This window comes from Triticum urartu, chromosome 2, assembly GCF_003073215.2.
Source record: "Triticum urartu cultivar G1812 chromosome 2, Tu2.1, whole genome shotgun sequence".
Lineage (NCBI taxonomy): Eukaryota > Viridiplantae > Streptophyta > Magnoliopsida > Poales > Poaceae > Triticum > Triticum urartu.
The window spans coordinates 503,715,573-503,728,172 of NC_053023.1; the positions used below are offsets into that span (position 1 = coordinate 503,715,573).

The window sequence follows — 12,600 nt, forward strand, 5'->3', positions numbered from 1 at the left end:
TGGCCAGGGGCATAGCTTTCGATCTGCTCAAGGTGGCCAAGCGAATTGGCCCGCAGTGCAAAGCCGCCGAAGAAGAAGATCTGTCCGGGGAGAAAAGTCTCACCCTGGACTGCATCATTGTTGATGATCGAAGGAGCCATCGGGCCTAAAAGCGACGACACAGAGGAACTCTCAATGAAAGCACCAATGTCGGTGTCAAAACCGGCGGATCTCGGATAGGGGGTCCCGAACTGTGCGTCTAGGCCGGATGGTAACAGAAGGCAAGGAACACGATGTTTTACCCAGGTTCGGGCCCTCTTGATGGAGGTAAAACCCTATGTCCTGTTTGATTAATATTGATGATATGGGTAGTACAAGAGTAGATCTACCACGAGATCAAGGAGGCTAAACCCTAAAAGCTAGCCTATGGTATGATTGTTGTATGATGAAGTTGTCCTACGGACTAAAACCCTCCGGTTTATATAGACACCGGAGAGGGTTAGGGTTACACAAAGTCGGTTACAATGGTAGGAGATCTTGAATATCCGCATCGCCAAGCTTGCCTTCCACGCCAAGGAAAGTCCCATCCGGACACGGAACGAAGTCTTCAATCTTGTATCTTCATAGTCCTGGAGTCCGGCTGAAGGTATAGTCCGGCTACCCGAACACCCCCTAATCCGACTCCCTCACCCGGGCCACCCTTGGCGCTACAGTAATTACTGTAGCTACAATACGCTACTGTAGCTAAAGTTAATGAAGGATTTCCTCTCCACGACCAGGGCCATGGCCTAGGCAGCCCGGGTCCTGGCTATGCCCCTGCTTGGCAGCATAGATTGCATGCACTGGGAGTGGAAGAATTGCCCTTCTGCTTGGCACGGACAGTATGAGGGCCATGTCAACGCTTGCACTATCATACTAGGCCGTGGCGTCTCAAGATCTTTGGATCTGGCACTCTTTCTCTGGCATGGCCGGATCACACAATGATATCAACGTGCTTCAACGTTCGCCGGTGTTTGCTAGGCTTGCCGAAGGCGACAACCCACCGGTGAACTTTACTATCAACGGCCACAACTACGACAAATGATACTACCTGGGTGACGGTATCTATCCTCAGTGGACCACTATTGTCAAGACAATTCCCAACCCTGTCGGAGAGAAAAGGAAAAGATTTGCCCAAGAGCAAGAGAGTGCTAGGAAGGATGTCGAGCATGCCTTCGGTGTTTTGCAATCTCGATGAGGCATCGTTCGGTATCATGCTAATACTTGGAGCACGCAGAAACTGTGGGAGGTGATGACTGTTTGTGTGATTATGCACAATATAATCATAGAATATGAGCGTCCGGAACGTCCGTATGATCAAGGGTTTCAGTTTCAGGGTGAGAATGTTGTGCCTGAGCATGAATGAGCGGCAACGTTTGAACAGTTCACCCAATTTCATCATGACATGCGTGATTGAAAACTCACGTGCAACTGCAAAATGATTTGGTTGAGTATATGTGGGCTCATGTTGACAACCAATAGATGTATCTTATTTATTCGACTTGCAAAACTATGTGAGACATTTTTTATGTTTATTCAGATTGTAAAACTATGCTATTTTATTCGATTCAAACTATCTTACTTGACTATATACTTAAATGCAAAATCAATGGAAAAATGAGCTATTTGTTAAAATAGGGCGGCTAGCCGGCCACGCCGGTACATATGGGTCGATGTGTTAGACACGCCGCCGATCCATATATAAAACAGGGCGGAGCTGGGTGGGCGGCTGACCCAAATAGACAAAAAGCGAACAAAATCGTCGTTCTTTTGAGTCGGGCCCGTTGGAGTTGCTCTCATGTCATCGATTTGTGCAGGGACGGTCGTGATGGACACCGTAGAGGAGGCCTCGCCTCACCTGAGGCTGGAGGGAGGTCGACCGCAAGCATCTGGGGCTCACCAGGCCATCGCCCACAAAAGGACACGATCAACACTCGCACAGTACTGGTTCTTGGATACGGCGACGGGTTTGTTTGGTCGCGTGGCCCGGTGAGAGTCAGACTACCGCGCCATGTGCACCCCACCCGTGGTCCGCGGAGCCGGAGCGGACTCCCCAAGTCGTCCGCGTCGCTCGCATTCGCAGTTCCGCGCACCCGTGCCCGTGACCGGGAGGAGCCCATCCCAAAGACCCCCGTCCCCCGCCCACTCTTCCACGCGCGGCTAGAAAAAGGCGCCGCGCTGCGACCCGCAAAGCAAAGAAGAAAAGGAAAGCGGCAGCGCCGCGGCCGCAGTCAGCAACACAAACGAGCATATTGGGTTGGCGTCGGGGCACCGTCAGCCTGGCATCCCATTCCTTCCTTCCGCGCCCTCACCGGACAAACCCCACCTTTCCGCTCCTGTTCATCTCTCGCTGCGCCCGATACGAGGGCTGCACCGCGCCGCCGGCCCCCGGATGCGGCGTCCCGGGCCGCTCCTCTGCGCGGCGCTGGCCGCCGCGGCCGTCGCGCTCCTGGCCCCGCTTCCGCCCGCGGCGATCGCGGCAGGTAAACCGTTCTCGTCTCTAGCAACTGGTTGAAGCCCACTCCGCTCCAGTGGCGGAACAGCATTAGCTGCATTTGGTATTTGGGGTTCGAGGGATCGGTCGGCGACGGCGACGGCTGTGCGCGCGCTTCGCTCAATCACTGATTTCGATTTCTCCCCTTCCGACGCCCATTCGATGCGTCCCTAAAGCCTTTGAGTTTTCTCTAATGGTTCAGCCCAGAATATTGGTACAGTACTGTAGGTTTAGGACTTCATTTTTAGGAGAGGCTAACGCGAATAGCAGGCATTTTAGGTGCGAGATGTAGCCCGGGAACAATCCCTAAGCACGACTGGTACGGGGCGCATTTTTCGCCTGCACTCTTCTGTAGACGCAGTGTAGTTGGCAGCGACGGCCTCTGCTCTCAGGGCCTACTCTGCTCACTCCCCCTCGCGTTGGAGTCCTTCCTTAGGCCATTCAATTCCCTTACCTAATGGGGTTGCTGTACACGTACGACTGGGCCGATGGACTTTCATGGCTCTTGGGTTTCAATAGCCGTTGGACTTGGCTGTCCGTGAGGGTTTCAGTCCTGGCATTTGGCGTTACTGAACCACTGATAATGTCACAAGATATTTTTGATTTGCCTGATGTTCCTCAGGTGCACATGGGTTGTTTTATCGCTTATATGTGCTAGCCTAGAGTGTACCATCAAATGCTCTATATTCGGTTTCGTAGCAGCTCTGGTGTAATGAGGGAAATATGGATAGTATGACATTTATGGCAGGCAATCCATTAGGCACGTACCCAGCTAGTACTGGTCATGTGGCCTATTCCCAATGGTGTTAACTCCACTTCTGCTAGATACGAGCACAATTCACGCTGTGAGCATAAGCTGTGCTGCACCTACAAATCACGCTTGCTGTACTACATCAGTTACACGTTTTTCTCTTTCTGTGTGTGTGTGGCATCCGCTTTGCCAAATTTAGTGAAGATACAGAGTGATGAGTCTCCTCTTTCAAAAGTTTTGTGATTATGGACCGGCCATACTTGCATCGTTACTCATGTTTGTTGCTTGACAATGCAGATTGTCCGTTGGATTTCAGTTGGCCAAACTTTGCGCTGATAGCTTCTGTATGCTCGGATCAGAATGGGCACTCAAAGTGTTGCCGCTATATCAATGCCGTCCTCGCGGTCTCATCTGCAATGTATGCGAACACAACAGGCACTCTTGGGGTTCCATCTGAACTTGCCGATGCCTGTATTCGCAATATCTCAGACACCTTCGTGTCCAATGGGATACTTCCTACTGCAGCTTCGTTTTGTGGCCTCGGGATCAAGATTCAGGCGTCCTATCAGTGCGTTGGGATGACTACTATCGTCCAAATGTTACAGTCTCCGAATTTCAGTGACGTGACTAGAAATTGTGCAACCTCACTTCCAGATGACGTGAGCTGCAAGAGGTGCTTAAATTCTGGTTTGTCATACCTCCGCCATCTTGTGGGAGAACAAGATAATGTCACATTGAACACCTGCCGTGATGCTGCCTTTGTTGCTTTTGTGAGTCAAGGGAACATATCTACTCTTGATACGGCGGGTTGCTTTTTCAGTGTTCAGGAGCTGAGTGCTCTTCAAGGTTCGAATTTTCTCCTGTCTATCATAGAATGGATGCACTTAATAAAATTTTGGCCACACATTACTTTTGTATTTCATAACTTATAGAGGGAGAATAATATTACATATCTTTTGTTCGGACTTCTTAATGCCAGTGCACTGCATAAACCCCACAGGATTTACAACTATGATTTGTCTAACTTATGTAGCACCTTATAGAGGAATAACACCTTTTCCTTTTCTTGGAGAGTGTTAACTGCTAAGGCTAGTGCATTTCATGAATCAACATGATCATCAGCAGTTTTCTTTTCAAAGCTTCAGCTGTGCAGCACTTTTTTTGAGTGTGACACATTTGCACATATTTCACAGTATGCAAATTATAGGTATTATACTCCCTCCGTCCCAAAATTCTTGTCTTATATGATGTATCACTATAGATACATCCGTATCTAGACAAATCTAAGATAAGAATTTTGGGATGGAGGTAATATTAATCAGCACATTTTTGTTATTTTTTTTCGAGAAAACGCAAATGGCCTTTGCGTTTCATTGCATTGGAAAGATAGGGAATTTACATCCTCCTAGGAGGCAGAGTTACACAGCCGCCAAGAGATCAGTGGACATCCCAGGATGCACATTTTTGTTATTGATTTGTAGTAAAAGTTTCATATGGATATACACTTTGGTAAATGGAGTATATGTGGGCATCTCTTCAAAACTGTTTCATTTTACTGTGTTGGTTGGCAAGATAGTTTATTTTGAGTAAGTTGATTGACTTTCTGCTTGGAAAATATACAGAGCTCTTACTTGATTTTGTTGCTTTATAGTTAAATGTGACGTCGTTGGCAGCAATGGCACATATGTGCTTTGTAATGAAAAGTAGTGCCATAGAACATAATGTCCATATGTGCTTTGTAATGAAAAATAGTGCCATAGAACATAATGTTCATTTGACAGTACACTAGTGTAAAAAACGCTCTTATATTATGGGGCGGAGGGAGTAATATATAATAAATTCCTTTATACTTAAAATGCGCCTTCTTTATGGGATGTGGTTGTTGAGTGTTGTAATAATTTATGAATCTCATGCAGTGAACATCTCGACATCATCCCCAGCTGGATATCCTGCACCAAATATTTCTCCCAGTCCATTTGCATCGCAAATTCCTGGGGAGCATGTTGCTGAAGTGTCATCCAACCATCATCATAGTTACAAGCGTGTAATATTCCCTGCTGTCGGGGCCTTGGTTACAGGATTGTCAGTTACACTACTGGTAGTACTGATTTTACTTATCCGAAGAAAGAGCAAAGAACTAGAAAAGATTGAGGGAATTAACCCTTTGAAAGTGTTGAGTTCCTGTGTCACGAAGGGCCAAGAAGGTAAACATTTAATGAGCTGTGGTCATGGTGCTGCCTTTCTTTTATTTGTAAGCTCTGTCTCGACAATTTGTTTATGAAATTATATGTTACTTTAATTTAAACTTGATGGAGTGATGTTTGAGTCTGCTTTTGAATCACTTACTATTAGAATCAGTTGCGGGACCCTTTTCAGTTCATCTGCTTAGCAATATTGTTTTGCAGGTACTTCCACCATTTTTGGCAGATTTAGTTACGCAGAAATGAGAAGGGCAACAAGAAACTTTAGCACCACGCTGGGAGGGAATGATAATGCAACAATATTCAAAGGACAACTGAGCAATGGTTCTGTGGTTGCCATTAAGCGTATAGAGAGCTCACCAAAACAAGATTTGCTGGCATTCTGCAAAGAAATGGAATTTCTTGGGCGGCTGCATCATCGACATCTTGTTGGACTTAAAGGTTATTGTTTAACAAAATTTGAGAGGTAAAGTACCTGCCGCATCATCGCCATCTTGTCACATTTAGGGGTATTTTTTAACAAAGTTTGAGAAGTAAGGTTCAGGTATTAACCAATTTGTGGTGCTTTACAATTTCCCAGGTTCCAGGTTTATGAATACATGGAAAATGGAAGCCTTAAGGATCACCTTCATTGTAATACCTCACGACTGATGTTTCATTCTCATTCCATGTCTTATGCTACATCATTTGTTGAATTATGTGCAGAAAAACATTCTTCTCTTTGCAGCGTCAGGTAAACTTCTGCTGCCGTGGAAAAATAGGATCCAAATCGCCATTGATGTTGCAAATGCTTTGGTAAGTTTCCGGAAGTGTGTTATGGATTCTGAATTGGATCAAGTAATTCATGCTGCCCTGCGGTTTTTCCCTGTTTGTCTAAGTCAGCAATTGGAATAGTTGGTGTTCGCTTAAAACTGTAGTTTGTATGTGCACCAAGTGTATATCGGTTCCCATCCATTTCTTTCTATCGACACCAAGTATATTTCAAATGTTGTTATTGTTATTGTTGACTATCAACTACCAACTATGAGTTACCTTTTTGTTTCAGGAGTACCTTCATTTCTATTGTGAACCTCCATTGTACCATGGAGACATAAAGCCTAGCAATGTCCTCCTGGATAAGAATTATCTGGCAAAGGTACCTGGCGAATAACTTTCTTACGCGGGGATTGATCCATACTCGTCAGAGACTAATGGTTTGATTTTCAATAGCTTGCTGGGTGTGGCTGCTCAAATGGTGGCAATACCATCGTCAGTTCCACCCCAGGGAGTGTCAAGATCCAGGCAACTCCTGGTAAGGGTCTTGTGCTGTTCTAGAGGTTTTCTTCTGTTATGCTGCTGAAATCTGAATTGCAGGCCCCGGTTACTTTGTACTCCTACTTTGTTTTAGCATATGCATGTGAACTGAACACTACTAATTTGTTCGATCAACATTTTCGTCAGTACCGTGCGTATATCTCCGTGCAGGGTACGTAGACCCCGAGTACGTGGTGACCCAGGAGCTGACGGCCAAGAGCGACGTGTACAGCTACGGCGTGCTGCTGCTGGAGCTCGTCACCGGGAGGCCCGTGGTGCAGGACGACCGGAGCCTCGTGGAGTGGTCCCGCGAGCTCATCGGCACCGACTACCGCCTCCACGAGCTGGTGGACCCGGCGGTGGCGGACACGTTCGACCTGGACGAGCTGCAGGTGATGGCGGACGTGATCCACTGGTGCACCCACAAGGACGGCGGGGCGCGGCCGTCGATGAAGCAGGTCCTCCGGATCCTCTACGAGCGGCTGGACCCGCTGTCCGGCGGGTTCGCGCGCGCCGTGGAGGTCGAGCAGGGGTACTACTACGGCGGGCAGAGCGGGAGGAAGGCGAAAGAGTGGCAGCAGCGGCCGCGGGATGGCGGCGGAGACGTGATCCAGTTCAGCGGCGAGCCGCGGTGCCTGCCATCGTCGTCCAGCACGTCCAGGTCCCACTGCAGCCGGACTGTGCCGCTGGAGGGCAACTCGCCTGAGCCCCAGTCGCCAGCCCACGCCGACCGCGGCGGGTTCTTCGCCTGAAGTCTGATACTACGACGGGATGCATTTTTTGTCGGTTGATTATTAGGCATGAAAGGGTTGCAGGCTAGTAGCAGCAGCAGCTGCTGCCTTTTGTGAAACCTCTCTGGCTCCGTCCAGATGGTAGGGCCTGCAGAAGTGATCTTGCAACTGCGCTCGATGCCAACATGCGAGTGAGTGATGCCCAGCAGGGTCCCAGGATCCAGATGCGTGCTGGCGCGAGCAAAGAGGTCATGACAGTCAGAGATGGCACGCCTTCCCTAGGTGGTTGTTTCGTTCATCACAGCAGCATTGATTTTGCATCGGGAGCATCGCGTGCTATTCAATTCCATTCAATTGCTGTACAGGTTTTGTTTCATCCCTTGCTGGGATGGAGGTACGAGTGGACTAGTGGAGTGATGCGGTGAGAGGCAGAGATCAGTGTCTTTGTCTTCCGTTTTGGGATGAGAGGGGTCCCTCTCCTTCCACAGTTGTTTGTCTGCCTCTGATTGATCTTTCGTTGCGTGGGAAATTGAAATCCTAGTACTAGTAGTACTCCTTCCTTTTCGGTTTATCTCAAAATTTTAGTTTTTTCATTTTATAAGGCTCGATTTGATTGTTCTCCATCACATGTTCAGACTTCAAGATGCATTAAATCATTGCATGTAAGTATTAAGAGAAAACTGATCAATGCATGCACTTTATGCATGCATGCATTGCAATTAATGCATTCGTAAACATAATTTTTTAAGAAAAATAAGAGCATTAATTGGATGCTTTTGCAAACTACAAAAAATATTTCACCACTTATCATCTATCTTGGTTGGTAAGATTTTTGAATTAAGCCTTATAAACCGAAAAGAAGGAAGTAGTACGAAGCAAATTCATCGACAAAATTACCAACACTGGCTGTTTGGTTTGAGACTAAGGAGCTGTTTGGTTCTAGAACTAGCATTGCCACACTTTGCCACATATTTTTGTCAAGCTTGCCTAAGGTTAGTTTCTTAAAATGAGAGCCATAAGTTGGCAAACTTAAGGGAATCTTGTCATACTTTTTGTGTGTATATATGCCATGTGGGGTCCAAGTGTGGCTTGAACCAAACACTCATCTAAGTTGGTCAAACTTACCTAACCTTAGTTGTGGCAATCTTTGGCTAAGTTAGTCACAAACCAAACAGCCCCAGTTTACCTAAGGTTGCCACATCTAAGGTTAGGCAAGTTTGACCAATTTAGGTGGGTGTTTGATTCAAGCCACACATTAGACAAGCCACACTAGAGTCTCATATCACATACTCTCAAAAAGTGTGACAAGATTCCTTTAGGCTTGTCAACTTATGGCTCTTATTTTAAAAAAATAACCTTAGACAAGTATGGCAAGATTGTATGGCAAAGTATGGCATGGCTAGGCCTAGAACCAAACAGCCATTAAACATCGCCACCGCTAGTCTGGCATCTCTGGCTTCAGGTGCATACCTGGACTGAGCTAGCAGCCTAGCCCTGACGTGCGCAACTCGTTGAGTTGAAGCTTGAGGCCGACAATTGATTGTTGGCCGTCAGAATCGAGTTGTTTATCTCTGCGCTGCTTTGTTTGAAGTACAGAAGAATAGAAAACGGTCATTTGCACGGGAACGCTGGTGTTCACATCCGCCGATTCAAAGGTCAACGCGCTTGCTGTTGTCACGGCTCACGATGCCATCCAACGTTAACTAATCCACTGGTACAGTACGAACAGGTGAGCCAAAGACAGCAAGAGCTAAGGGTCGTGCTATGCCGTTAGTAGCAGATACAAATCTCAAGGCCACGGTAGATGGTGATCGTGCATTCTTTGTCCCGATCGATGGTGATCCAAGTTAAAAGCAGGCGCAAGCACCACGATAGCAGCGTTTCTAGTTTCTACGCACCCTCGGCTTCCTTTCACCTGAAAAGCAACAAACTGCTTCGTACCTTTGTTCATTCACAGCCACCTTTGTTTAAGATAGAAGATCACAGACGAACAGGGGTTGCCACTTGCCGCCATTTAAGGGTTCCAAATGCAGGAGCATTCTCCGTCTCCACGTCTCTCTGGTGTAAACAATTTGCTCCAAGCACATGGGCTGCCTAGAGCTCCAGATTCTCCCGCTCTCACGCCTCTCGCGTCACGGCCTACAACCACTTCGGTGCTGGCGCCGTTCGTATTGATTTCTCTATCGTGGAAAGTGTCCACAGATGACTACAATTCGAATAATCTCTCGAGAACGCTGAATAAGAACAGTTAACACCATAGTTTTACCAAATTACACTTATTTGAGCTGAATTAGAGACCTAAAAATGAACGTAAACGTCGAGATCAAGCTGTCCGTATTTGTGGACGCGTCCTTTTTCACGTAAACAGAAGCAAACAAGAGGGCTCTGTGCGTGTCCGAACCTACGTGACATAGGACTCCGACATCCTCGACCCAGCAAGACCGAGGCGGAGCCCGCATTTGGAGCGGTCAGTATTGTTTTCAAATCAAAACCCCCCTTTTCCACACTTACCGCTATAATCTCCGCCGCCCTTCACCTCAATTCCGCGCTTTTCGTTTTCGCCACCACATGGACCCGCACGAACTGTTAGCAGAGTCGGTGGAGGCAGAGGATCCAAAGAAGGTGGCTGCCTGGAAGATCGACTCAGCAATATGACAAGCCCGCCGCCTTAAAGAGAAGGCAAAGGATGGGCATCCACCAAAAAGAAGGTCGGGGACGGGAATGAGGTGTCGGGGTCGAGCGGGGCTGAGGGAGTCCTGGATTATGGGGTCTCCGGACAGCCGGACTATATCCTTTTCGCCGGACTGTTGGACTATGAAGATACGAGATTGAAGATTTCGTCCCGTGTCCGGATGGGACTCTACTTGACGTGGAAGGCAAGCTAGCCAATACGGATATGTATATCTCCTCCTTTGTAACTGACCTTGTGTAACCCTAACCCCCTCCTGTGTTTATATAAACCGGAGGGTTTTAGTCCATAAGACAACATACAATCATACCATATGCTAGCTTCTAGGGTTTAGCCTCTCCGATCTCGTGGTAGATCAACTCTTGTACTACTCATATTATCAAGAATAAATCAAGCAGGACGTAGGGTTTTACCTCCATCAAGAGGGCTCGAACCTGGGTAAAACATCGTGTCCCCTGCCTCCTGTTACCATCCGCCCTAGACACACAGTTCGGGACCCCCTATCCGAGATCCGCCGGTTTTGACACCGACATTGGTGCTTTCATTGAGAGTTCCTCTGTGTCGTCGCCGTTAGGCCTGATAGCGATGCAGTCCGGGGTGAGATTTTTCTCCCCGGACAGATCTTTGTATTCGGCGGCTTCGCACTGCGGGCCAACTCGCTTGGCCATCTGGAGCAGATCGAGAGTTACGCCCCTGGCCACCAGGCCAGGTTTGGAAGCTTAAACTACACGGCCGATATCCGCGGAGACTTGATCTTCGACGGATTCGAGCCCCTGCCTAGTGCGCCACACAGTCATGATGAGCATGATTTAGCTCTGCCATCGGACAGTGTTTAGGAGATCGCGCCGGCAACCGCTCCGACCCTCAATTCGGAGCCAGTTGCGCCATCCATGGACGGGTGGATAGACCCCCCCACGGAGGCCGCACTCTCATCGGCGATCGAGCCGAGTATCGACCTTACCCTTCACGGGAGCCGTGACGCCGAACTACCGAATTCTTCCCCGGCCACGGACTCTGAGCCGCCTGCGCCCGTGCCTATCGAATCCGACTGGGCGCCGATCATGGAGTTTACCTCCGCAGATATCTTTCAGCACTCGCCCTTCGGCGACATACTGAACTCATTAAGGTCTCTCTCCCTGTCAGGAGAGTCCAGGCCGAACTATATTCGGCAGGATTGGGATGCGGATGACGAAGAAATTCGCTGCCCACCCACCACCCACTTAGTAGCCACTGTCGATGATTTGACTGACATGCTCGACTTCGACTCCGAAGACATCGACGGTATGGACGATGATGCAGGAGACGAACAGGAACCACTGCCCACAGGGCACTGGACGCCCACTTCATCATATGATGTATACATGGTGGACACACCCAAAAAAAACGACGACGAGGAACGGAAGGACGCAGCGAAGGGTTGTTCCCTCGAGAAGCAGTCAAAGCGGCGGCGTAAACGCCGCTCCAAATCCCGCCTCGGCAGAAACATCGGTCATATAGACCCAGCGATAGAGCAGGGTGAACCATCGCCCGACCAGGGCAACACGGAGAATCAAACCGAACAACCTGACCCCGTCGAAGATAACAGTCCGGACGACATCACATCGGACAGGCACCCGGAGCAACAGAATGCCCATCAAAGGCTGGTTGCCACTGCGAGGAGTCTGAAAAAGCAGAAGCAAAGGCTCAGGGCTGCACAAGACACACTCAGAATCAGATGGAGTGAAGTACTCAACACTGCAGCGAAGTACGGCGGTAATCGCCACACCAAGAGCTACCCGAAGCGAAAGCTGCTACCTGAATTCGATGAGGAGGCCTTAGATCCCCCGCAATCAAAAAACAAAACGGCCATCCTGTCGGATAGACGACCTCATGGCCAACATAGAACGGCAAACGACGCCGCACATAAGCCGGTACGCGATCCACGTGAGGACTCGCATCAAAAGTATGGTGCAACCAGATCCATCTACGGGCCACACAAGCGTGCTCCAGCACGCAATGCAACACAACAAACATCCCAATACCTCGGTACACCCAAATACAGGGGTGCCGCACACCCCCTATGTTTCACCGATGAGGTGCTAGACCATGAATTTTCAGAGGGATTCAAACCCGTAAACATAGAGGCGTATGATGGAACGACAGACCCTGGGGTCTGGATTGAGGACTACATCCTCCATATCCATATGGATCAAGGAGACGATCTCCACGCCATCAAGTACTTACCCCTCAAGCTCAAAGGGCCAGCTCGGCACTGGCTTAAAAGCCTCCCCGAAAACTTCATTGGAAGCTGGGAAGAGCTCGAAGACGCCTTTCGAGCAAATTTTCAAGGGACCTATGTCCGACCACCGAATGCAGACGATTTAAGTCATATAACTCAACAGCCCGGAGAGTCAGCCCGAAAGCTTTGAAACAGGTTCCTCACT

The 12,600-nt window shown here is 48.6% G+C and overlaps 1 protein-coding gene across 2 annotated transcripts; it reads left to right on the forward strand.

The window, feature by feature from the left end:
• Nucleotides 1-2,180: 2,180 nt before the first annotated feature.
• On the forward strand, nt 2,181-8,086 carry LOC125538254 (probable receptor-like protein kinase At1g49730). Of its 2 annotated transcripts, none has more exons than XM_048701528.1 (9): nt 2,181-2,501; nt 3,561-4,109; nt 5,180-5,467; nt 5,669-5,930; nt 6,045-6,097; nt 6,192-6,259; nt 6,510-6,599; nt 6,674-6,755; nt 6,905-8,086. In XM_048701528.1, the coding sequence occupies exons 1-9, from the start codon at nt 2,411-2,413 to the stop codon at nt 7,507-7,509; spliced, it is 2,088 nt and encodes a 695-aa protein (XP_048557485.1). In that variant the 5' UTR covers nt 2,181-2,410; the 3' UTR covers nt 7,510-8,086. The 2 variants fall into 2 exon arrangements, with proteins under 2 accessions (XP_048557485.1, XP_048557486.1); XM_048701529.1 differs by having other exon boundaries at nt 2,183-2,501; nt 6,929-8,086.
• Nucleotides 8,087-12,600: the final 4,514 nt, after the last annotated feature.